Below are 27602 nucleotides of genomic sequence, written 5' to 3' on the forward strand. Positions count from 1 at the left end.
TCTTACTTTTATTTAATCCTGTACTAAAAAATGCCAGCTCTTTAGTAGAAAACATTATTCTTGGTACTTCTTTTATTAAGTACACATACAGTACTAATAGCAGGCAAGACAGAGGATAACTTGGGAAACAAGAAACTTTTAGAATTAAAATTTCATGTACTATTTTTTCCTGCCCCCCCCCCCAGAAAAAGACAAAAGTGGAGGGGGAAGTGGAGAAAGGAAGGGACAGGAGCTTGAGTTGAAACAATAAAAATCCTAACACATGAATGAGATGACACTCCAATCTTTGGCTAATAGTTCCTGGAAGAGAGAGACAAAGTGTTTTTCATTGGAAATGCATTTGTTTTGTTTTCTCTCATTCTAGAAGCTACAAACTGGACAGAGTTTAGAAGGCTCTTTTCAAGTTATTAAGTTACTTAGCAGAAGACCTAGAAATTGGTCCCAGTGTGTAGAATTGGCAAGGTTAAAGTTTGAAAAGTATTTTAATCATAAGGTAAGTATGCATTATAAAACATTAAGAAATGATCTGACCTTGGCTCATTTATGTATAATTACTACTAATTTCTCTTGGGAAACTTTTCAGAAATCAGTAGTGAAATAACTGAGAACAGGTGCTGACACAGCTTGTTTCTCATTGAATGTGACTGATTAAAGAATTTATTTAAACTTCACTAATTGGCTTGTTAGTTATAAATTAACTTGATCCTTCTCTTTCTGAGTGCAAAATTGGGTTTTATATAGAGGTTCCTTCTGGATTATAAGGAATACATTTCCTCAGTAGTCTAAAAGTAGTTTGTTTTTCAGAGTAAATCAAGAGACTGAGAAAATAGAGATTGTCAGAAATTTTGTTGGAATTTTTGCCTTCTCCACCCTATCTGATAATCATTTTTTGTGTCTATTTCCTCATTTGTAAAATGGGGGTAATAGGTACATATTTAATAGGGCAGTGATGAGGCTCAAGTGAGTTAATACATGAAAAGCATTTAGATCAGAACCTGTCCCATAAATACTCACTAAATATTAGTTCTTATTTCCAGTAACTTAGAGTTGCTAGAATGTGTCCTGCATTCTCTCTTTAGGCTTTTACCCATTGGAATATAAATTAAGTTCTTTTTTTTTTTTAAGTTTCTTTATTACACTTATTCCTGCTTTTCACTTATTCTAGACTCTGCTTCTTGAAAAGAAAGTGGTCTATACTTTTTTGAGTACCAAGTCTTCAGCCAGTAAATGTGTCTTCTTTCCCCATTACTGTTCAAATTATTATTTTTTAAAATTGATTTTACAGAGGAAGGGATGGGGAGAGAGAAAGAAACATTTATTCTGATTATTTTTCTATTCATTGGTTGAGTCTTGTATGTGCCCTGACTGGGGATTGAACCTTTAACCTTGTCGTTTTGGGATGGCACTTTAACCAACTGAGCTATTCAGCAATAGCACTATTCAAATTATTCTTACTGTGATTATCAATAACCTCTTGCTTCAAAATCTAAAGAACTCTTTTTAATCCTTTTATTCTGTAGGTTTGTTTTTTTTGTTGTTTTTTTACAGGGACAGAGAGAGGAACAAATAGGGACAGACAGACAGGAACGGAGAGAGATGAGAAGCATCAATTATCAGTTTTTTGTTGCGATACCTTAGTTGTTCATTGATTGCTTTCTCATATGTGCCTTGACCACGGGCCTTCAACAGACCGAGTAATCCCTTGTACAAGCCAGCGAACTTGGGTTGAAGCTGGTGAGCTTTTTTTTTTTGCTCAAGCCAGTGACCCTGCACTCAAGCCGAATAAGCCCATGCTCAATCCTAATGAGCCCGTGTTCAAGCCGGCAACCTTAGGGTATCGAATCTGGGTCCTCTGCATCCCAGTCCGATGCTATCTCAGTCTCATCTGAGATTATCCCCACCAAGAACATACCCTTCCCCAAATTTCAAAAATACCATTTTAAAATGCAAAATAATATGTATTTTACTGGTTTACTTTTTGATTTAAGGATTAGTTTTTGAAAGTAGTAAAATGATATGGAAAATATGCCACCATTTCTGTAAAAAGGGATGAAATAATCTGTATTTTTGTTTTATGTAGATGCTGTTAACCTAAAAATAAAAGACAAATTGAGAGGCAACAGCATTTATTTGAGTTCCAAAAGAATAGCTAGTCACAAGCACTGAGTCAAGCAGAAACTAGAATGATACTTCAGTTAGGAGGTGAAGGCAGGGGTATTCATGAGAAAGAGAAGGGAAAATATTATATCAATAAAAGGGAGGAATTTTTATGGGTCTTAATACTCGAAAGAAGGTATTTCTCAACACAGATACTGCATAATGTTTCTAAATCTAAAGAGTATCTTTAATTTTCAGTCTGATGGTCATAATGCTTTCCTGTTGACTTTTGCAAACAGTTTTTTGGAACACACTGCTGCCTTAGGCCCAGTCCAATGGTGGTTTCATTCAGTTTACCATTCCAAAGGTTTGAGGAGTAAGACCTATAAGGCGGTTCCTCTGGGATGGCCGCTGAGACTGTATTTTGAAGGAGCTTCATTTATATTATTTTTTATAATGATAAACAAATTATAAGTGTTGATTTTAAAATAATAATAGAGGTTATTTCAGATATGGGGGTGGGAGGCAGTGACAGAATCCAGAATGGACAGATGGAGAACAAGAGTATCTGGGAGACTTGACTGTATGTCTTTTTATGTGTTGTTGTTGTTTTTTTACTTTATATTTTTCTTTAGGCTCTTCAACTTCTTCACTGTTTCCCTCTGGATACCCGATTAAAAGAAGGCAGTAAGTATAGCCACCTGTTAAGAAGAAATTTTAATGTAATTTATTATTAGCTGCCTCCATTTAAAATAATATTTGTATCTTTTGTTAGGTTTGTTTTGGCAATCACCAAAGAGGCCTCCCTCTCCAATAAAATTTGATTTCAATGAACCTTTGTAAGTGTTTATATTCAGTTTAATATGCAGTTTTATTGTAAATTTGTATAGGTATATCTTAACAGTGAAAATTTCAGACTCTTTAATGTTAAGTTGTTACTTCCCTGTTAATCTAGGAGTTAACATAGTCTAGCCAACCAAGCCAGCCACAACCATTCTTTACACACAATCTGTTTATTTACTCTCTATGGTAAATAACCTCATTATTTTTATCTTTTCTAAAGTGAAACCAAAGTGTCACCTCCTTGACTTCATACAAAGTAAAATGACAGCAGATGTTTTCTACGTAATGAAGCTAGTAAATAAGAAACTTAAGATATATGGTAATTTTCAAGGAGTTTGTCTTTGAATGAATACCTGTATACCTATCCATATGATAGGTATACCACACTTTATTTATACACACATATATATAATTGTGTATGTGTGGATGTGATGTATTTTTTCTTTAATTAAACACTTAGCTTGTAAACCTTCCTTTATGCTTAGTTTTTCATCTGGTGCTATTTTTCCTGATTGCTTCTCCTATCAAATTCACCTTCCTTATTTTTAAACAAATTCATTTGTTTAGGTTGAACCTGATACACACTTTTAAAAGCCACATTTGTAAATTTTTTTATAAATTGAAATGAATTTTCTTTTGGTAGTCTAATTTTTGTTTTTCTGGCCACTCATATCCCCAAAGAAATCATGATCACTACCTGAAATAAATATCAGCATTTATGAGGATAAACATCTGATGTTTTCTTTTTTAAAGCTTCTGCGATGCTTAGGTCTAGACCAGGATTTCACTACCTAACTTTAAAAAATAATCCTGTAACAAAATTCTTTGGTTATTTTTCTTCAGCATTTTAAAGGCTGTATTTTATGATGAATTAAACATCTTATTTGAAATTATGCATTCACACTTGTTTTCTTTTTTTATTTCAAAAGGCACTTCAGTTTTATTCTGAATGCTGCGAAATTATATGCTACAATCTATTGCATTCCATTTTCAGAAGAGGTAAGATATTCTTCAAGCCAAGCTAGAATTAGATGACTTGTCAGCTAATTGCATCATCATAGTATGTTTATGTCTTATGAGAACTGTTCTTTGATGTAAGCTTTTTATTTTGTTGTATTATTGTGCATTCTAGATAGCAAAGCTAAAATCTCATTACAGTATTATCATACTAAGTAGAAGAAAGTCAGTTTTTCTTTCTACATTTAAATAGTGAAACAAATATTTATGAAAACAGTTCATTTTCAAAGGATTTATAATTAACTTCAATTGTACTTAAAAAAACCCAAAGGGAACTATTTAAAATATTCCTTAGAGATTCTCTTTGTTAACATTTGTTTGGCTTATTTTGTGATACTTCCTTATATGCTTTTCAAGAAATTTGAACATGCTACCTCATATGGACATTTCTTAACCCTTATCATCATATTCATTCTCTTAGACATTATCTTAAACAGTTTTATTTGAGAGGCAGATTTGCATTAGTGAATTTTTTCTCACAAATTTCATATGAAAGCTAAATTAATGGCTATAATCTTATGTAGACTGAATGAGGAAATCTGAACCAGATCCGTAATTATTTCTCTATTTTGGATCCAGAGTCAAATAGATCTAGCTATTTCAGAACCAAATTAAAATACCTGTTATAGACTAATCCTTTTTTGAGTTAATGTACAGTCAAGTATACTGTAAATGTCTGGTAAAAATAATGGCATACAGTTAAATATTATTTACTTATTGAATGTAACTTTGTGCAGGGGGGGTTGTAAAATAATGAAGAGATCGTTTCTGATCTAAAAGCACTCAGTCTGATACAACCAGTCATAAAAATACCTTTATAAAAGTTTCTGAAGAAAACTAAGATTTCAGCTTGACCAGGCGGTGGCACAGTGGATAGAGCATCAGACTGGGATGCAGAGGACCCAGGTTCGAGACCCTGAGTTCACCAGCTTGAGCGTGGGCTCATCTGGTTTAAGCAAAGCTCACCAGCTTGGACCCAAGGTCGCTGGCTCAAGCAAGGGGTTACTTGGTCTGCTGAAGGCCCACGGTCAAGGCACACATGAGAAAGCAATCAGTGAACAACTAAAGTGTCACAATGAAAAACCAATGATTGATGCTTCTCATCTCTCTCCGTTCCTGTCTGTCTGTCCCTATCTATCCCTCTCTCTGACACTCTCTGTCTCTGTAAAAACAAACAAACAAACAAAAAACCCTAAGATTTCAGATTTCTGGCAGATAAGTAGTTTTTTATACATACTGCTTTTTCCTTAAGTCTCCTCTCCCAGGCTTTATGGTTATTTCTATAGAAGTAAAGATAAATGTCATAAGTAGATGTCACAATAATCAAATGATAAATTCAAATATTTTAGTGACAAAGGACTTTTTATACAATGTTTTTAGCTTTAGTATTCAGAATTAAAAGAATAAGTTTGTTGATAAAACTACTTTTTTAAAAAACAGGACATATCAGCAGATGCTATCTTGAGTATTCTTTCTGAAGTAAAGATTCAGGAATTCAAGCCCTCCAGTAAGGTATGTTTAGAAGTTCTTTTATTTAGCAAATATTTAACGTCTATGTATGCAAATCCTATTCTAAACCAAATCCTTCAATGAATGAACAAAGCAAAATCCTTGCTCTTGTGGATGTTATATTCTAATAGGCCAGAGATGGTCTATTAAAAATGCCAGTAATTATATAATATTGCAAAGTGGGCGTAAGTGCCAAGAAGAAAAAGAACACAAGGAAAAGAAACAAAGCAAGATGGAGCTGGTGACATTTCATATGGGATAAAGGAAAAAAGGCTCTCTGATAAGGTAAGGGAGCTGAAGCCTGAAGGAAGTGAGGTAGTAAGCCATGCTGTTATCTGGTGAAAGCAAAGCAGGCAGTAGGAATGTACAGAATCTCCTCAAAGGACTTTGAATGTCAAGGTGTTTCTGGAGGAGATATAGGCAAGATAAGAATGGTAGACAGCCTGACCAGGCAGTGGCGCAGTGGATAGAGCGTCAGACTGGGATGTGGAAGGACCCAGGTTCGAGACCCCGAGGTCACCAGCTTGAGCAAAAATTCACCAGCTTGGACCCAAGGTCGCTGGCTCAAGCAAGGAGTTACTCGGCCTGCTGAAGGCCTACGGTCAAGGCACATATGAGAGAGCAATCAATGAACAACTAAGGTGTTGCAATGCGCAACGAAAAATTAATGATTGATGCTTCTCATCTCTCCGTTCCTGTCTGTCTGTCCCTGTATATCCCTCACTCCCTCTCTCTGTCTCTGTAAAAAAATAAAATAAAATAAAAAGAATGGTAGACAGTGAGATGGGAGAGGTATTGCAGTTATGATAAGTACTTTGTGTTTTATTATGAGAGAAGAAGCTAGAAGAGGATTTTAAGCATAGGACACAAGCTGACTTATATTTAAAAGGATGAATCTGGCTGTTGTAATAAGAATGATTATATGAGACAAAAGGAAGGAAACAAGAAAAAGTATTAAGAGTTTATAGGCAAAAGATGACAATGGTTTGAATGAAGTATAGGTAAGGGGTTGGATTCTGTGTATATTTTGCATTGGCCCTGACAGAATTTGAAAGGAATTGGAAAAAAGAAGCTTGTTAATTTTCTTCTTATAGCTCTGAGTGAGTGGGAGAAAAAGGAAGTCTGAGTAAGAAAAGATGTGAAATAATTGCCTAGGGGAATGGAAAAGTCACTTAATTAGGATATGTAGTAGAATTGTGAGGCAGCACTGACGATCCACTTAATATTAATCCACTTCATGTATTGCACTAAATGTTGCTGGAGGAAAGGCAATTAGCTGATTGGTGCTACTGTAGAACAGATGGAAAATTGTATATAATGGGCTGGGATTTTGTTAGGCAAATATATTGGGAAGAGAAAGAGAGAGGGAGTAATAATAAAAAGGGAATAATGAAATTTAGGCAGGGTAAATAGGAAAATTTGAAAATAGTTTTATTTTTACATGTTCATTATGTACCTTTTCATATGCAGTCTAAAAATCATCCATAAAACAACCTTCTGTTCCTCTTACCCTTTAGTTATACTGGATAATGTGGAATAATGCTCACCTCAGCAAAATTCAAGAAAGAAGTAGAATATTCAGTCTTCCACTCTGCATTTTTATTTAGGGAAGAGGATAACTTGTAGGCAGTAGATACTGTACAAGTAGATGGGTTTGCTGAATGAAATGTTCATGACTTGTATCTTATTGAGAATAAAAATACAAAAAGAATAGCATTTCTATATAAAGAAGAATCCTAGCCCATGTTTTGAATGGGCAGACAGAAGCCAAGGAAATGTGTCTCGACAGTTTTATTAAGTCTTTATTCCTCTTCAGTATATTTTCCTGCCTGAATTACTTTTTTCTATCAATTTTTGGGGGTTATAAATTATCCTGAGCAATTTAGCTAGTTTTGGTATGAATTATATAAGTGTTTTTCAGAACTTGAAGCAATTCACACCAAACCTTCAGGGTCTGGCACTTACAGTTAACAGACACTACAACAAAAATAACAAGTAGACAGTCTGGCAGACATGTTTCTGCTTCCTTGACTTTTTAATATTTATTAAATAATCTATAAAAACATGAGTTGATTTTTTTTTTAATAAGTAGTATTTTAATTTGGGGTTTTTTTGCGGGGGGGGGAAACAAGGCAGTTTTATTAGCATGCAGCACCATGGCCTCAGCCCCCTCCCCGATAGTATTTTAATTTGTAATGATGTAGCTAGTTCTTTAGTTTGAGAATATTAACTTCACTACCTTTATGGAAAAGGTAATACCTTAAGGATAAATTACTTGTGTATGTTACTATGCATGTATATGAAGGAAGGCATATTCTTTGGAAAAGAATAGCTTGTCAGCAATCTACCAATATTTAAAGGATGCCTATATTATATATACTGCTCACAAAAATTAGGGGATATTTTCAAAATGAATATAAAGATATAAAACATCCCCTAATTTTTGTGAGCAGCATATTTTATGGATTTCCTTAATTTCCTTGAAGACAGGGAATATATAGTTTGGTTTGAAGTAGATTTGTGAGAATCACAAATTGTTGATTACTAATACATTATTGAAGTGTGGAATTTTAAGAGAACCATATCAATTCAAATTTTACAAGCTATTCAGTAAATATTTTTAGCATCCATGATGAACAGGTTTGTTTAGATATATGTGTTGAGGTTCTGTCAGTGAATACAGTAAAGATCCTCTGAGGAAAGAGTCTCAGGTGTTGTGTTAGGAGATAGATAATAAAGAAAACATATATAAATAACATTACCTACTAATGAAAGGTGTAAAATACATTATACCATAATGATTAATAATCTGATTAAACTAGAGAGGGAGAATATTTTCTCTTACGACTTATTTGATAAAATAGGTGTGGTAACCAAACTTAGACTCAGGATGTGATAACATTAATGAACATATGTTTAAAGGTTGTTCAAACAAATGAGGCAGCACGGAAACCAGACCATGTTCCTATCAGCAGTGAAGATGAGAGGAATGCTGTTTTTCAACTAAAAAAGGCTATTTCATCTAATGAAGCTACCACAAGTAAGAAGAAATCTTTATTAAAATGTTTTGGGAAGTCCTGGGTTTGACTTTTGGTCAGGGCACACAGGAGAAGCAACCATCTGCTTCTGTACCCCTCCTCACTCCTCAGTCTCTCTCTCTTCCCCTCCTGCAGCCATGGCTTGAATGATTCAAGCAAAGTTGGCCCCGAGTGCTGAGGATGACTCCATAACCTCAGCCTCAGGCACTAAAATAGCTCAGTTGTTGAGTAATGGAGCTACGCAGCCCAGCCGGGCAAAGCATCTCCTAGTAAGGGCTTGCCAGGTAGATCCCTATCGGGGTACCTTTAGGAATCTGTGCTTCCCTGCCTCTCATTTAATTAAAAAATAAAATGTTTTGAACTTTGAAATATTTTTATTTTCACTAAGTTCTACAGCCTAAAGCATAGAAGATTAAATAATAGCAACAATAATAGTATTAATTGATTTTATAATTGAATGAAAGGCACTGTTCATCTTTAACTGTGACTGAATCATAATTTTCTCCACATTATCCTACCCTCAAAAGCTAGAATGTAAGTCTGCTTTGTTAATATTAAGTTATGGCTAGCTCAGTGAACAAAAAATGGAGTCCTTATGGAGACTAACCTTTAGACAGATCCAGTTAAGTCACTTAGGGATTAAAAAGCGTAGACAGATTTTTTTTTCTCTTGGCTTCTTAGTCTCTATTAGAATTGCACACAGGGAATACAAACTGACATGTTTACTTCTTTGGTCTTAAATACAGGAAAACCAACCATTTAGTTCCTTAAAAACAGCTACTAGTGTATCTTTTTATATCTATTCTCCATCTTTCTATTACATAAATCAGCAACTCCCAAACATGAAAGGAGGGAAGATAGACTCCCACATGCGCCCCAACTGAGATTCACCCAGCAACCCCTGTCTGGGGCTGATGCTCTGCCCATCTGGGGCCATGCTCAAATTTAAGCTATTTTTAGTGCCTATGGTGAAGGCTCCATAGAGCCATCCTTAGTGCCTGGACCTGATGCATTCCAACCAATCAACCAATCAAGCCATGGCTGCGGGAGGGGGAGTGAGAGGAAGAAAAAGGGGAGGGGGAAGGGTGGAGAAGCACATGGTCATTCCTCCTATGTGCCCTGACCGGAAATTGAACCCAGGACATCCACACACCAGGCTTATGCTCTACCACTGAGCCAGCTAGCTGTCCAGGGCCTCTATCATTTCTTACTTTATTTCATCACAAATCAAACTATACTTACCTACAGAATGATTTTGAGAACCACTGATCTAGAAATCTTTCAGAAAGATACATATTTTTACTTGACCAACTTACCCTGTTCTTAATTATCAGAGGCCAAATGTTTCAGAGTAGTAATTTTGAAGTCAATCTGTGAACAATACCCAAAGTTGCCTTTTTATTGTAAACCACTTACAAGCATTTGTGGTTCATGGCTTTCTTATTTTTCTATTTTTTAGAAAGGTTTTTATAAGATAGAAACTTCTCTAATTTAGTGGTATTAAAGCCATTATTTTCATGTCTTTCAATACCTGCAGTTCCCTGGGATTTTCTTGTACATTTCAGTAATTTAAAAACAAAAAGGAACCTACATTGCTTTTCACCTAGTAAAATCTTTACCAGTTACTAAGATACTTTGTTTTCTGGTTATGATCAGGTGACCTGCAGATGGCAGTCCTTTCATTTGAAAAAGATGATGATCGTAATGGACACATAGATTTCATCACAGCTGCTTCAAATCTTCGTGCTAAAATGTATAGCATTGAACCAGCTGACCGTTTCAAAACAAAGCGCATAGCTGGTAAAATTATACCTGCTATCGCAACATCCACTGCTGCAGTTTCTGGCTTGGTGAGTTTATTATTTATTCCATGAATATGCTCTTTTTCATCGCCTCTTTTTTTCCTGTTATGCGACCTCCAACCAATCACTCAGATATCTTAGAGAAGGAAGGATACATACTGATCTTATAATTTCAGGGTATTTATAAAAATAAAGTAACCTTCATTTTGAGATTTTACAGGTACACAAACATTTTGTCATAAAAAAAGCTCTGTCGAGATAGAGTGTAATTTTTTTTTTTTTAATTCAATGAGGGGGGAGGCAGAGACAGACTCCTACATGCTTCTCCACCAGGATCCACCCTGCATGCCCTCTAGGGGGCAATGCTCTGCCCATTTGGGGCATTGCTCCATTGCTCAGCAACTGAGCTCTTCTTAGTGCCTGCAGCTGAGGCCATGGAGCCATCCTCAGCTCCCGAGCCCAACTCACTCCAATCAAGCCATGGCTGCAGAAGTGGGGGGAAGAGAGAGAGAGAGAAAGAGAGGCAAGAGAGGAAGGGGGGGAGAAGCTGATGTGCACTTCTTTTTTGTGCCATGACCAGGAATCAAAACTGGGACGTCCACACTCTGGGCTAACGCTGTACCACTGAGCCAACTAGCCAGGGCCAAGTCTAATTTTTCTTATAGACAGTGTAGTAATCATTTAATCATCTTTGTGTCTTCTATACAAAGCCAGTGCTTTTTCTTGAATAAAATGAACTGCTCTAATTTTTATTGTTGAATTTTAATTTTTTGCCTTAAAAAATGTGTAATTTCTGTTTGTGGTTCAGGTTTTTTACAATTTAATCTTTCCTTATTGTTTAAGAATCTTTAGGCTCTCCCCAGTTATTATACTATATATAATATATAGTGTTGTTATTAGAAGCTATGGAATTATCTGCCTCTATAGTAAATGTTTTTAGACTATTTTATTTTTGAGTTCTGCTATCTGTTTTCAAAGTTAGGAAGATTACCTGGTCAAGTTAATGTATTTTTAATAACTTTGTTTACTATGTATTATAGAACAGGTGGAGAATTTGAAAGTATAAAACATGCTAAAAGTAGAGAGACTTTTGAGAAATTGATATTACTCCAGTCTAGTAGTTGATTTTTTTTTTTTTTTTTTTTACTCTTTACAGAGAAATGCTTGATAAGAATGCTTAATTCTAGGAAAATTAAGTACGAGTAACTAAAGTAATGAATAGTTTTAGGCTTTTTATATAATCAGATCACTTTTTTAATCTAGGTTACATTGGAGATGATCAAAGTGGCTGGTGGCTATCCCTTTGAAGCTTACAAAAATTGTTTCCTTAACTTAGCCATTCCAATAATAGTGTTTACAGAAACAACTGAAGTAAGAAAAACTGAAATCAGGTATGCATGAAGGTTTACTTCTCTTACATAAAGAGAATGAATACAATTTTTACCTTTCAAAAGGGAAAAATACTAGTTTCACATTAACTTTCCTCCTATGAACAAATTCTTGCCATCACTTCAAGACCAGATCAAACTATCTTCATGAAGTATTTGTGACTAAACTAGCTGTAGAACTCTCACACCACTTAATCTGCCACAGTATTTAGCACTGTACTTTCTTATGGTTTCATTTGCCTAATTCAGATATATTAGAAGACACTCCAGTGTCTAACGGATCATGTGATTTAGACTCTAGTTACAAAGGCTGTGTGACAAAGAAAAGCAGTTGCCTTGGACCTCTGTTTTTTGCTTTTCAGATTGACAACAACCAAAATTTGAAAAACCCTTCTTGGCAAGAGTATTCTTGGTATAAGTATACTCTCATATATTACTGATGAGAGTATAAAATAGTGTAACCCATAATAAGAGAAATATGGCACTATATTTTAAGTTTGCAAATACATTAACATTCATTTTAAATGATGGTAGATATAAGCTATTGATTCTGGCATGTTTATCATAGCCAAAGATTCGAACGGCCTAAGTGGCCAGTGGTAGGACACTGGAACATCCACATACTGAAACTCATGCAGGTGATTTATAATGAGACACTGGAAGGATCAACAAGGAACTGATAAAAGTGGTTATTTATGTAGTGTGTTGGGGAAATAAGTTTATGGAATATTTTAGAAGTTTAATTTTCCTTTTCACCCCTGCATTAAATTACAAATAATATACTTCTAGGGCTTCTTGTTATTATTACTAAAGGGAAGAAAATTAAAATGTTTTTGTTCTAAATATTTTTCTTCAACAGAAATGGATTATCATTTACCATTTGGGACAGATGGACTATACATGGAGAAGAAGATTTCACCCTCTTGGATTTCATTAATGCTGTCAAAGTGAGGCACTTACTCACTTAGTTGCTTTGAATCATTTACTTTTGATACAGTAGTTACTTTATGTCTTAGTTTGTATATATAATTTCAAGGGAGATTTTTATATATATTATTTAGCCCAAGTTTGTTTACTCTCTTTACTGGTCGTGAAACATTGTCACCCAACACTTTATATTTAGACATAGCTTTGATTGTTTCTCTTTTGGATATTCACTTTCAGGAGAAGTACGGAATTGAGCCAATAATGGTGGTACAGGGTGTCAAAATGCTTTATGTTCCTGTAATTCCTGGTCATGCAAAAAGATTGAAGTTAACGTAAGTAACACACACTATATGCAAAAGATTCACGTGAATTGAAACATATAAGCTGGATGCACACTGTAAAATTTAACATAGAGGTAATCGGAGTTCCAGTTATAAGTATGTGATTTACTACAATTGGCAGTCAAAAACTGAATCTTCCAAGCTCAGTAGGCTACCTCCCAAAAGAGATTCATAAGATTACAATACAATATCCTTTTGAATTTATTGTAGTTAAGAGTTCACTCTTCAGACAGTAGGCATAGAAACCTGATTTGGTCAATACATCAAATGAAAATAGATCCACTTCCCTGGCCATTTGGCTCAGCGGTAGAACATCGGCCCGGCATGTGGAAGTTCCAGGTTCAATTCTTGGCTAGGACACATAGGAGAAGCACCTATCTGCTTCTCCACCCCGTCCCCCTCTCCTTCCTCTCTGTCTCTCTCTTCCCCTCCCATAGCCGAGGCTCCATTGGAGCAAAGTTGGCCTGGGCACTGAGGATGGCTCCATGGCCTCCACCTTGGGTGCTAAAATGGCTCTGATTGCAGCAGAGTAACACCCCCTGGTGGGCATGCTGGGCGGATCCTGATCAGGTGCATACAGAAGTCTGTCTCTCTGCCCTGCCCCCCCCCCCCGCTTCTCACTTCAGAAAAATACAAAAAAGGGGTGGGGGGAATAGATCCACTTTTCATGTGGAAACACTTAATGACCAGGAATATGAGACTGAAGTATAAAAGCAAAAATGCCAAATTGTTATGTTCATGCATTCAACAGATTTTTTTTAGGAGTGCCTGCTATGTGTCAAGTACTTTTGTAAGCCTTAGGGTTATAGCAGTGAGCAAAGCAAAGTCCCTGTCCTACTTCAGAAGTTTTCATAACAACTAGACAAGTGTGTCAGATAGTGTTAAGTTCTATGGAGAAAAATCAGAATAAGGAGGTAAGTTGCCATATTATATTGAGTATTCTAGGTATTCCCTATGCTTGTCATCAGGCAGTACCTGATAATGTGACATTTCAGCAGAGACCTACAAAAAGAAGGAGAACAAAAACAGTCTTTTTTATTTTTTTTTAACAGAGACAGAAAGAGGGATAGATAGGGACAGACAGGAACAGAGAAAGATGAGAAGCATCAATCATCAGTTTTTCGTTGCGACACCTTAGTTGTTCATTGATTGCTTTCTCATATGTGCCTTGACTGTGTGGCTACAGCAGACCGAGTAACCCCTTGCTCAAGCCAGTGACCTTGGGTCCAAGCTGGTGAGCTTTGCTCAAACCAGATGAGCCCGCGCTCAAGCTGGCGACCTTGGGGTCTCAAACCTGGGTCCTCCGCATCCCAGTCCAACACTCTATCCACTGTGCTACCGCCTGGTCAGGCAACAGCCAGTCTTTATAGTGGTCTGCAAGGCCCTAATTTATTTGGTTCCCAGTTACTCCTCTAAGTTCTTTTAATAATGCTCTCCCCTTAAAAAATTCTAGCTATACTGGCCTCCTTCCTTTTCTTTGAACACTCCAGTCGTGCACCAGCATGAGACCTTTGCTCTAGTTGTTTCCTCCACTTGTAACTCTTTCTGAGGTGACAAACTGGCTAACTCTCATATCTGAAGAGGCCTCCCAGAACCCCATTTAATACTGCAGCCTATCTGTTACTCGCTTGCCCAATCTTTGTTCTACTTTTTCTCTTTTACACAGAAGTTATCACTAACTTGTAGCTGCTATATATTTAATGCTTATTTTTAATTATCTGTCTCCTTCCAGGACTTAGATCATTAGCTTCACAAAGGGTAGAAATCTTTATTTGATTTGATTACTAATGTATTTCAGGCACCTAGACCAATACCTGGCACAAAATAGACATCATTGAATATTTGTCATATGAATAAATGAATCTCTTTATGATGGTGTTACATGTCAGCTTTAACTATAATTATCAGTTAATGAGGTTATTCATTATTTTGTATTATTTTAATCCAGACTTAATTATTTGTACTTCATGAACAAAATTTCTATTATAATAGCTAAGGCATTAATTTGGCTTATTTTTTTTTTCATTCAGATCTCTAATTATCTTTTGTATGAATTCAGAGTAATATTTAGAATTCCTTTATTGTACACTGCTAGGTGAGATTGGAGTGTGTGGCCTTGAAGTATATCAATTAGTGTAATTTAAGATTTGTTGTATGCCTGACCTGTGGTGGCGCAGTGGATAAAGCGTCCACTTGGAAATGCTGAGGTTGCCGGTTCGAAACCCTGGGCTTGCCTGGTCAAGGCACATATGGGAGTTGATGCTTCCAGCTCCTCCCCTCATCTCTCTCTGTCTCTCCCTCTCCTCTCTAAAATGAATAAATAAAAAATTTTAAAAAAAATTAAAAAAAAAAAAAAAGATTTGTTGTGAATGATTCACAAAAATGCTTTACAGAGTTGGCCAATATTTGTAACTGCTAGCATATGATTTGTGAGTGATGGTTCTCATTTTACTACTTTGTTTATTTAGCAGATAACTTCCTGAGTACCTATGAAGGGGCTGAGCAAGCTTGGCTTCAGAAACCAAGGGTTACATCCTTCCTTAGCTGTTTGTTTTATTGCATGGAGTAGTTTGTTGAACTTTTTTGCACTTAGTTTCCTATCCACAAATAGGAATGATTGTGCATGTCCATAGCTATTGAATACTAAAATAACAGTACAGGTTAGTAATGTAATAGCAAGTAAAAAATATTCTGTAAAAGTTACTTCTGTTAATATTTTGTCATCCTACATCTTTATCAGATAACTCTTGCTCTCAAGGAGTTCACAGTCTACTAAGGGAAAGTGATGTGTTAATAATTAAAGTGTACTTGAATAATTATTATATAATAAAGGTTTTTACACAGTACTCTCGGTACTACTAAGTCAAACCTTCAGCTTGGGAGGGTAGATTTTATTTGAGCTACCTTTGAAAATGGATTATGTCAGGCAAAATCAAGTTTGTGCAAAGGCATGCAGCTGATAATAAAGAGCATACATGATTTGGAAAATCAAGTATTTTGGAATGACTTAAGCATGAGGTGGTGAGAATAAGTGGTGGAAGGAACGAAAGTTGTTTGTGGGACAAAATATCTTTGTACAATGGAGAGAGCTGCTATTGAGGATTAAAGATTTTATAGTTCAGAGCCCGGCATGAGAGGCATATACGATCTACGACAGATAACATTAGGAAGGAGAATAACTTCAAATTTACATTTTAAGAAAATTATGGCAGCAGAGTTAGATTGCAGGTAGAAGAGAAACTGGAAACAGCTCTCTCAAAGCTAATGCAATAAGGCATATAGATGATGACTTGATTTAAGACAGTGGCAGTGACAACAGCAAAAATTAAGTTTTCTTAAATTATTTTTATCAATTTATTTTTCAATTACAGTTTACATTCTGTATTAGTTTAAGGTGTACAGCATAGTTAGACAATCATATAATTTACAAAGTGGTCCCCTTGATATTTCAAGTACCTCCCTGACTCTATACATAGTTATTACAATATTATTGACTGCATTCTCTGTTGTCATTTACATCCCTATGACTATTCTGTAACTACCAGTTTGTCTAAGTTGTTTTTTGATATGTAGGATAAACATAGGATATAAGAGAAAGATGAAACTTAAAAATGTCTTTTATTGTGATGTTTCTAGCTTACATTTGAAGATTTTAATCTTTCTTGCTTGCTTTTTACTGTTTCTGAGACATACTTGGAAAGAACTTATGATTCCTCCAAACTTGATAGAAAGTATAGAAGAATTCACTTTTTTAAATCATTGCTTTCAAAAATCATCTTGGGATTTTTGTGGTTTTTTTGTATTGGGGGTCAGTTTCACTTTATGTTTTTGTCTTTGAATAATTGGTTTGTATTCTTTATCACTACTAGCAGTGGTCCAAATTGATTCACTTTAGGTAAATGAGTGTCTTGAATTTACAGCTTTTAGTTTTTATATATATATGAAATCAGATGGATTACTGTATTAGGTTTAAAAATGAAATGAAAGTCTAGATACAAGTCCAGATTCTCTAAGCGTATTAGCAAATTGCTCATTTGAGGATTTACCAAATTATTTGTCTTTGATTCTTTTTCTTAGAATGCATAAACTTGTGAAACCTTCTACTGAAAAGAAATATGTGGATCTTACTGTGTCATTTGCGCCAGACTCTGATGCAGATGAAGATTTGCCTGGACCTCCAGTAAGATACTACTTTAGTAATGACACTGATTGACAGAAGTTGTCTTAAAGTTACTCCAGGACTTTATGATTTTGGAAAGAGTGCAGTTCATTCAGAAGCTAAAAAATCCAGTTCATGTATTACTATGGATTTCTCATCGAGGAAGCCCTAATTTAAGGAAATATAAGTAGGAAACAACACCGAAGAATTGCAAAACATTTTGGAGCACAGTATATACTTGTCTAGTGTTTCATATGTGGATATGATCATAAGCAACTTTGAACTGAAATGCCATTTTAAAATGCTTACAGCAAACTTGTGTGTTAACCCTCTCTGGATGAATAGTAGGAAAAAATATGTATCCATGACCAGAAGAGATAAAAGATTAAGAAACTGAAAGTAACAAATGCAGCTATCCAAAAAGTTTAATCCTGTTTTATGAATGTTTAGTATTTTAAGTCCCATTTTTCTATACAAGTAGTGTTGGGCAGTTGAACCTCTCATGATTACACTTCACATTTAACACCAGTGGGAAGTGGAGGGATGGTAGCAGTGGAAGAAGAGGAGACATTTTAAGTTGTACAATTGTAATTTACTGTCCTGTTACCTCTACTAGTTTAACCAGAGTCAGTTATATCATTGTCACCCCAAAATTAGGATCTTTGTTGATAGCGTCAATGTTGTAAGCCATGAGCAGTAGGTGAGATGACACGTGTTAACTTGGACTAAATGTTACCAGTGTTATATGGACTCTTGACAGTCCTCTTAGAGAATCCATGAATGTGAATGGGTAAATATGGCTAATCATTTGATTCTTCAATATGCCTTCAGTGTGACCATTTTATTTATTTGGAACTCTAAACCTGATTGTCACAGTGTATAAGATTAAAAGGTTTTATGAAGGGAGTGTTTTTTAGAAGTAGGTGAAAACTAGGTATTAAAAAGTTATCACTAGCTGAGTCTTGGATTTTTTTCTTCCAGCAACCTAATAGATAGAAGAAAAATATTAATATTTTATTTTAATGAGAAACATTATTTTATTCTACATTCCCAGAAAGGGAGTTGATGAAAAAAAATTTATTTTTTTAGGTCTTTACAGATCGAAACTTCCTGTTTTCTGATATGAGCTGTTGCAATTGTTCATATAAATGCTTTCATTGAAATGACAAAGTTTACTCAACACTGTAAACGGTGAAAACAGCAAGTGTTTCTTTTTCTAATACTACCATGTATTCTAAAGCAAATGTAACCACCAGAAGTCATTTCCCTCTAGCTGCTTTTATTCTGTTCTGTTCAGACCATTAAGAGGTACTTGGATAAGTTAAAAACGAAATTTGTATTAATAATACTCCAATTTAATGTCTTTTTATACCCTCTATTTAATTTCCTTTTATTTACAAATACTTTAAATTACTTTGTGAACCACCTATATTATTTCATTCTTTTGTAAGAGTATTATCCAGTTGAGAAAATAAATTTCTTTAGGAATGGAGCGTGAATTTGTATGATTAACAGATAATTTGTACATTGGGAGGTACAGAGAAGTAGGCGGGATAGATTTAAAGGAATTGGCGACCTTTGAAATACGCAACTAATCTTTGGTTCCCCAAAGCCTACCCTCTCCTGTTGTCCACATCAGAAGTGTAATGTTTAAAATTGAATAGTGGAACATCAGAGTTCTTCTATAGCTTGGAAATTTATAGGCTAGGAATAATAAAAAGACTTTTCTATAAAAAGCCTTTTTCCCACTTTCCCCATGTTTTGTGCTCCATGCCAATAACTGAAATTTTCCAAGTAGCCATTTAGTAATAGTCAACTGTGATCTAGCTGTTTATCATTTGATGTAAATCTCCAGGTCTCTTCAAAAGTAAATTTAGAACCAATCTATCAATTTTTATTTATAGATATCAGTGCTTTAGCAGGTAAAAACATAATTAACAGGGATTAAGTTCATTTTGTCATTAACCCTGAAACCATTCTGTCATTGCTTTTTTTTCTGTAGGTAATGGTTATTGCCATCCATTTTTTCTGTTTAGTTTATTGAGCTGCAAAGCCAAGGTGAAGTTAATGACAATTTTTTGCATTCTCTGTCTTGTTTATTTCTGTACTATGAGATTACTCTTGGTGATTGCAATGCCAGGTGCAAATATTGTTTGATTTTATATGGTACCACTGAGCGATTTTTTACTTATTAAAAATAAATTAAGAAATTTGACAATATCTTTGTAAATCCTGTTTCATAGTTGACTTCAGAGATGCCAGTTTTACTGTTTATTTTGTAGGTAATGTTGCTTTGGTGTTTCTTAATTTTTAAATTTTGCAGTTACGGAGATACATCGGTCACTAGATGTGGAGGGACATTACTTCAAAGTGCTTTGGCTCCTGGAAATTCTGTTAGAAAAATCGGAGGGAAAAGGTGGTGACCATGTAAAACCTAGAAGATCTGCTAACTCCCAGATTGTTAGTTGTGGATTTCTAAAGTCCACTTTGGCCTGACCTGTGGTGGCGCAGTGGATAAAGCATTGACCTGGAATGCTGAGGTCGCTGGTTCAAAACCCCAGGCTTTTACCTCGTCAGGGCACATATGATAAGCGATTATGACTTAATGCATCTTGCTCCTCTCCCCTCTTCCCTCTCTGTCTCTCTCTCTCCTCTCTTGCTAAAGGCCATTTTGGAGTTAAGAGCAGTTATGTTAACTCATTTGTAAGTTCCTCTAAGTCAGGGGTCAGGAACCTTTCTGTGATAATTATACCTTTATTCTATTTTAGTATTACCACCTATGTATGTACTTAAACAATACCATTTACTCTCTGGTGCTTTTTTAACTCTATGCAAATAGAATCATACTGTTATCTTCTATGGCCGCTGCTTTCATTGAACAAGGGATTCATCCATGTTCTTGCGTATAGCTATACCTCATTTATCATCATTGTATAATTTACCTTTTCATTAACATGCTCCAGTTTACTCATTCATTCTATTGACTGCAGACAATTGTGCTGTTTGTAGTTTGGAGCAATCACAGTGTCCCCAGTGAACATTATTATATGTATCTTCTAGCGCAGATAAGGTGTAACGTAGGATTGAAATTACTTGGTCATAGGATATTTATATCTTAAATTTTATTAGATAATAAGAGTTCTTCTGAGCAGTAGATATGTTTTCTTTCTCAGTTGTGAGTATGCAAACCAGAGTTTATTCCTGTAATATTTATTTTTGTATTAGTTTCCATATGAACAACTGTAAACCTACTTTTGCCCCACTGTGTGTGTGTGTTTTTGAAAATTTTCTTTTCTATATTTGAGCTTATATACTGTCTTCATCACTATAGCTGAATATTGTTTTTGATATTTGACAGAACTAGTCCTCCCAGCTTGTTGTTCTGTGAGAGTGTCTTGGTTATTATTAGCCCTTTGTATTTTCAGTTCTCAAATTTCTATTTGCAAATATGGAAATCTGTCACTTGAAGTTTCCAATTGTCTTGCTGTAACTTCCAATCTTTTATTACCTGAACATGAAAAGCATTATTTTATAGTCTGTGTGTAATAATTCCCAAATCTGAAACTCTCTGGGTCATTTGAAAAAGTCTAGGAACAATTTGATGCCCAGCTTGATAATATTCATCCTCCACAGAATTTTTTCATATGCTCTACCAGCCACTTGGGCACCAGAAATTCAGGATCATTTTGACCCAGTTTTAGAGACCAAGATTTTTTTGAGTCAACCATGTGACTCAGAGCAGAGCTGTAGACTGAACTAGTGCTCTTTCTTCTTGTTAACCCTTATTTCAACAACCCTTCAGGGCTGCAGAGTGTGAGGTGAGGTTACTAGGGCTCCCTTCTCTTGGCTGGCACTAGACTCAACCTTTGAATTCCTAGCGCCTTATCTCTGCTCAGCCTCTCAGTGGCCTCTTACAGATCTTCAAACCTTCCAGGAGCAAATGGTCCCAAAGGGAAGGTTCACTTTTAAATTTCTATTTTTCCCAGAGATTAGCCTGATAATTTTTCACTAACAACTCTCTGACACTCTCCCAACATTTAAAAAATATATTTTGTCCAACTTTTTAAAATACTTTCAAATGAGAATTTTTTTTAATAAGTCAGGATTACTTTATTGCATCAAAACACAGTCAACAAACTACTGTCCCTTCCCTTTGCTCTTGTCCTTTGGAAATGATCAGAAAGGAAACGTAATCAAAGTTGGTATGAGCCAGGCTCTCCTCTGTACTTTGTAGCATTTGCAACTCTGACAGTGCTATATAGAACAAACTTGTTTATTAGTTACTAATTTAAATTCCTTTTATCAGAATTAAAAATCAAATCAAAGGTTCCTGAGAGATGTTTCTATTTCTTGGAGCACACCAGGTTAGCAATAAACAGGAAGAGCAGTGTAGACACCAGAATCTGTTAAACAGAACAGAATGTTACTTAGTGTAAAGATTATGGGCTTTACAACCAGATGGATCTAAGTCAGATTCTGGTTCCAGCACTTACACTGTGGACATTTGCCAATCTCATCAAATGAGAATGTTAACCAAATTACCTAGCCCACATTGTTTCTTAACTATTGGTTAGTGTAAAATACTGATTTTTTGTATTGCTTTTGTAGCTGTAAATTTACAGATGATTGTGTGTGTGTGTGTGTGTGTGTGTGCGCGCGCGCGCCAGAGACAGAGGGAGACCGAGAGAGGAACAGACAGACTGGAAGGGAGACGGATGAGAAGCATCAATTCTTTGTTGCAGCATCTTAGTTTCTCAGTGATTGCTTTCTCATATGTGCTTTGACCGGGGGACTACTGCAGACCGAGTGACCCCTTGCTCAAGCCAGCGACCTTGGGTTTAAGCTGGTGAGCCTTGCTCAAACCAGATGAACCTACACTCAAACTGGCGACCTCGGGGTTTCAAACCTGGGTCCTCCACGTCCCAGTCCAACGCTCTATCCACTGCGCCACCACCTGGTCAAGCTACTAATGATTCTTATAAATTATTTATAAATTTTTTTGGATATCCTATATAGTCTTCAAACTGGGACAGTGTTTGGTCTTTTTTAAGATCCAAATTTTGTTTTTGTTCATTTTCTCTATGTTTCTTTTCTATTACATTAACTTCTGTTCTTATTAATATGACTCTTTTCTATTTTCTTTGGGGTTTTTTTTGTCTTGTTTCTAACTTCTTGAGATGGATGCTTACCTTATTCATTTTTAGCCCATTTTCCAACATATGAATTTAAAAGTTATAAATATCTATATTACTATAGTATAATACATTTATATTACATCATACTCTAATTGCTGTTGTAGGCATATTCTATAAGTTTTGATATATATATAGGGAGGGACAAGAGTAGGTTTACAGTTGTGAGTACATGAAATGCGGTTTATTCTTGTAGTATTAATTATTGTATTATTTTCCATAACAACCATTGTAAATTACTCATGCCCCACCCAGTAAGTGTGTGTGTGTGTGTGTGTGTGTGTGTGTGATTGTTAATATTTAAAATATTTTCTATTTTTCATTAGGAGTTCCTCTTCGGCTCTTGAGTTTTTTAGGAGAGTGTTTCTTCATTCCAGCCTAGAATTTGAATTTGTGGCTTTTTAAATTCAATGCAATAATTTTTGTCTTTTTTTTTTTTTTTTTTTTTATAATTTTATTTTTTTAATGGGGTGACACCAATAAATCAGGATACATATATTCAAAGATAACAAGTCCAGGTTATCTTGTCGTTCAATTATGTTGCATACCCACCACCCAAAGTCAGATTGTCCTCTGTCACCTTCTATCTTGTTTTCTTTGTGCCCCTCCCCACCCCCTATTCCTCTCCCATTCCCCCCTCCCCCCGTAACCACCACACTCTTGTCAATGTCTCTTAGTTTCAGTATTATGTCCCACCTACGTATGGAATAATACAGTTCCTGGTTTTTTCTGATTTACTTATTTCGCTTCGTATCATGTTATCAAGATCCCACCATTTTGCTGTAAATGTTCCGATGTCATCATTTCTTATGGCTGAGTAGTATTCCATAGTGTATATGTGCCACATCTTCTTTATCCAGTCATCTATTGATGGGCTTTTTGGTTGTTTCCATGTCCTGGCCACTGTGAACAATGCTGCAATAAACATGGGGCTGCATGTGTCTTTACGTATCAATGTTTCTGAGTTTTGGGGATATATACCCAGTAGAGGGATTGCTGGGTCATAAGGTAGTTCTATTTTCAGTTTTTTGAGGAACCACCATACTTTCTTCCATAATGGTTGTACTACTTTACATTCCCACCAACAGTGTATGAGTTCCTTTTTCTCCACAGCCTCTCCAACATTTGCTATTACCTGACTTGCTAATAACAGCTAATCGAACAGGTGTGAGGTGGTATCTCATTGCTGTTTTGATTTGCATTTCTCTAATAGCTAAAGAAGATGAGCATCTTTTCATATATCTGTTGGCCATTTGTATTTCTTCCTGGGAGAAGTGTCTATTCATATCCTCTTCCCATTTTTTTATTGGATTGTTTGTTTGTTTGTTGTTGAGTTTTATGAGTTCTTTGTATATTTTGGATATTAGGCCCTTATCTGAGCTGTTGTTTGAAAATATCATTTCCCATTTAGTTGGCTTTCTGTTTATTTTGTTATCAGTTTCTCTTGCTGAGCAAAAACTTCTTAGTCTGATGTAGTCCCATTCATTAATTTTTGCCTTCACTTCTCTTGCCATTGGAGTCAAATTCATAAAATGCTCTTTACAAACCAGGTCCATGAGTTGAGTACCTATGTCTTCTTCTATGTACTTAATTGTTTCAGGTCTTATGTTTAGATCTTTGATCCATTTTGAGTTAATTTTTGTACAGGGAGAGAGACTGTAGTCCAGTTTCATTCTTTTGCATGTGGCTTTCCAGTTTTCCCAGCACCATTTATTGAAGAGGCTTTCTTTTCTCCATTGTGTGTTGTTGGCCCCTTTATCAAAAATTATTTGACTATATATATGTGGTTTTATTTCTGGACTTTCTATTCTGTTCCATTGGTCTGAGTGTCTATTTTTCTGCCAATACCATGCTGTTTTGATTGTCGTGGCCCTATAATAGAGTTTGAAGTCAGGTATTGTTATGCCCCCAGCTTCATTCTTTTTCTTTAGGATTGCTTTGGCTATTCGGGGTTTTTTATAGTTCCATATAAATCTGATGATTTTTTGCTCTATTTCTTTAAAAAACGTCATTGGAAGTTTGATGGGAATTGCATTAAATTTGTATATTGCTTTGGGTAATATAGCCATCTTGATTATATTTATTCTTCCTAGCCAAGAACAAGGTATATTCTTCCATCTCATTATATCTTTTTCGATTTCCCTTAACAATGGTTTATAGTTTTCATTATATAAGTCCTTTACATTCTTTGTTATGTTTATTCCTAAGTATTTTATTTTTTTTGTTGCAATCGTGAAGGGGATTATTCTTTTGAGTTCCTTCTCAGTTGTTTCATTGTTGGCATATAGAAAGGCTATTGACTTCTGTATGTTAATTTTGTATCCTGCGACCTTACTGTATTGGCTTATTGTTTCTAGTAGTCTTTTCGTGGATTCTTTAGGGTTTTCGATGTATAGGATCATATCATCTGCAAAAAGTGATACCTTTACTTCTTCTTTTCCGATATGGATGCCTTTTATTTCTTTGTCTTGTCTGATTGCTCTGGCTAGAACCTCTAGTACCACATTAAATAAGAGTGGAGAGAGTGGACAACCCTGTCTTGTTCCTGATTTAAGGGGGAAAGCCTTCAGTTTAGTGCCATTTAATATGATGTTAGCTGATGGTTTATCATATATGGCCTTTATCATGTTGAGATATTTTCCTTCTATACCCATTTTGTTGAGAGTCTTAAACATAAAATTGTGTTGTATTTTATCGAAAGCCTTTTCTGCGTCTATTGATAAGATCATGTGGTTTTTGTTCTTTGTTTTGTTGATATGGTGTATTACATTAACCGTTTTACGTATGTTGAACCATCCTTGAGATTCTGGGATGAATCCCACTTGATCATGATGTATTATTTTTTTTAATATGTTGTTGTATTCGATTTGCTAGTATTTTGTTTAGTATTTTAGCATCTGTATTCATTAGAGATATTGGTCTGTAGTTTTCTTTTTTTGTGCCATCCTTGCCTGGTTTTGGTATGAGGGTTATGTTGGCCTCATAAAATGTGTTTGGAAGTATTGCTTCTTCTTCAATTTTTTGGAAGACTTTGAGTAGAATAGGAACCAAGTCTTCTTTGAATGTTTGATAAAATTCGCTGGTATAGCCGTCAGGGCCTGGACTTTTATTTTTGGGGAGGTTTTTAATGGTTTTTTCTATTTCTTCTCTACTGATAGGTCTGTTTAGGCTTTCTGCTTCTTCTTGACTCAGTCTAGGAAGGTTGTATTTTTCTAGGAATTTATCCATTTCTTCTAGGTTGTTGAATTTAGTGGCATAAAGTTTTTCATAGTATTCTACAATAATTCTTTGTATATCTACAGTGTCCGTGGTGATTTCTCCTCTTTCATTTTGGATTTTGTTTATATGAGTTCTTTCTCTTTTTTCCTTGGTAAGTCTTGCCAAGGGTTTGTCAATTTTGTTGATCTTTTCAAAGAACCAGCCCCTTGTTCTATTAATTTTTTCTATAGTTTTTCTGTTCTCTAATTCATTTATTTCTGCTCTGATTTTTATTATCTCCTTTCTTCGGCTGGTTTTGGGTTGTCTTTGTTCTTCTTTTTCTAGTTCCTTAAGGTGGGAAGTTAAGTGGTTCACTTGGGCTCTCTCTTGTTTGTTCATATATGCCTGAAGCGATATGAACTTCCCTGTTATCACTGCTTTTGCTGCATCCCAGAGATTCTGATATGTCGTATTGTCATTTTCATTAGTCTGTATATATCTTTTGATCTCTGCACTTATTTCTTCTTTGACCCATTCATTTTTTAAAAGTATGTTGTTTAGTTTCCACATTTTTGTGGGATTTTTTTCCTCTTTTTTGCAGTTGAATTCTAGTTTCAAGGCTTTATGATCAGAAAATATGCTTGGTACAACTTCAATTTTTCTGAATTTGCTGATGTTGTTTTTGTGGCCCAACATATGGTCAATTCTTGAGAATGATCCATGTACACTGGAGAAAAATGTATACTCAGTCACTTTGGGATGAAATGTCCTGTAGATGTCTATCATATCCAGGTGCTCTAGTGTTTTGTTTAAAGCCACTATGTCTTTGTTGATTCTCTGTTTGGATGACCGATCTAGAGCCGTCAGCGGTGTATTGAGGTCTCCAAGTATGATTGTATTTTTGTCAGTTTTTGTTTTAAGATCAATAAGTAGCTGTCTTATATATTTTGGTGCTCCTTGGTTTGGTGCATATATATTAAGAATTGTTATGTCTTCTTGATTCAGTGTCCCCTTAGCCATTATGAAATGGCCATTTTTGTCTCTGAGTACTTTTCCTGTCTTGTAGTCAGCATTATCCGATATGAGTATTGCTACACCTGCTTTTTTTTGGATGTTATTTGCTTGGAGTATTGTTTTCCAGCCTTTCACTTTGAATTTGTTTTTATCCTTGTTACTTAGATGAGTTTCCTGTAGGCAGCATACAGTTGGATTTTCTTTTTTAATCCATTCTGCTACTCTGTGCCTTTTTATTTGTGAGTTTAATCCGTTTACATTTAGTGTAATTATTGATACTTGTGAGTTCCCTATTGACATTTTATATCTTGCTTTCTGTTAGTTTTGTGTCTTGTTTGATCCTTCTCTTTCGTTTTTCTATCTTTTGTTTTTATTTGGTTGTATTCCATACATCTTTCCTCTGTTGCTATCTTTTTTATCTCATGTGCTTCTGTGGTGGTTTTTTCAATGGTGGTTACCTTTGAGTAATGAAAAGGGTCCCTACCCTGTTCATTGTAGCGAACTATTTTGTGAGTACTTTTGCACTCCATCGTCCTTTGCTACTCTTAATCTCCATCTTCTCCCCCTCTTTCTTTTTGTTGTTGTCACAGTTTAAATTTGGTTTTATTGTGTTCTTCTTGGAGCTTTTACTTGTGGCTCTGTTTTTTTTTGTTCTTTGTATCTGATTGGAGAACCCCCTTTAGTAATTCCTGGAGTGGGGGTTTTCTGATGATAAATTCCCTCATCTTTTCTGTATCTGTGAATGTTTTTATTTCTCCTTCGTATTTGAAGGATAGCTTTGATGGGTATAGTATTCGTGGCTGAAAGTTCCTCTCTTTCAGGACTTTAAATATTGGGGTCCACTCTCTTCTAGCTTGTAGAGTTTCTGCTGAGAAATCTGATGATAATCTAATGGGCCTTCCTTTATATGTTGTATTCTTCTTTTCCCTGGCTGCCTTGAGAATTTTTTCTTTGCTGTTGGTTTGTGTCAATTTCATTATGATATGCCTTGGAGTAGGTTTGTTGGGGTTAAGAAAACTTGGAGTTCTGTTTGCTTCTTGAACTTGAGGCTTTAGTTCTTTCCACAGGCTTGGGAAG

At 35.4% G+C, this 27602-nt stretch overlaps 1 protein-coding gene across 1 annotated transcript in view; it reads left to right on the forward strand.

Moving 5' to 3' along the window:
• The window catches only part of UBA6 (ubiquitin like modifier activating enzyme 6), a 106185-nt gene extending 86844 nt beyond the window's left edge, over positions 1 to 19341 (forward strand). Inside the window, exons 23-33 of the mRNA XM_066279576.1 lie at positions 365 to 493; positions 2733 to 2784; positions 2873 to 2936; positions 3870 to 3939; positions 5398 to 5469; positions 8389 to 8506; positions 10161 to 10354; positions 11570 to 11697; positions 12554 to 12641; positions 12859 to 12953; positions 17040 to 19341. Of these exons, the coding sequence (XP_066135673.1) occupies positions 365 to 493; positions 2733 to 2784; positions 2873 to 2936; positions 3870 to 3939; positions 5398 to 5469; positions 8389 to 8506; positions 10161 to 10354; positions 11570 to 11697; positions 12554 to 12641; positions 12859 to 12953; positions 17040 to 17175 (1146 nt within the window). The 3' untranslated portion in view covers positions 17176 to 19341. The remainder of the gene's footprint in view (positions 1 to 364; positions 494 to 2732; positions 2785 to 2872; positions 2937 to 3869; positions 3940 to 5397; positions 5470 to 8388; positions 8507 to 10160; positions 10355 to 11569; positions 11698 to 12553; positions 12642 to 12858; positions 12954 to 17039) is intronic.
• Positions 19342 to 27602: the final 8261 nt, after the last annotated feature.

Source organism: Saccopteryx bilineata, chromosome 5 (assembly GCF_036850765.1).
Source record: "Saccopteryx bilineata isolate mSacBil1 chromosome 5, mSacBil1_pri_phased_curated, whole genome shotgun sequence".
In the NCBI taxonomy this organism is placed as follows: domain Eukaryota; kingdom Metazoa; phylum Chordata; class Mammalia; order Chiroptera; family Emballonuridae; genus Saccopteryx; species Saccopteryx bilineata.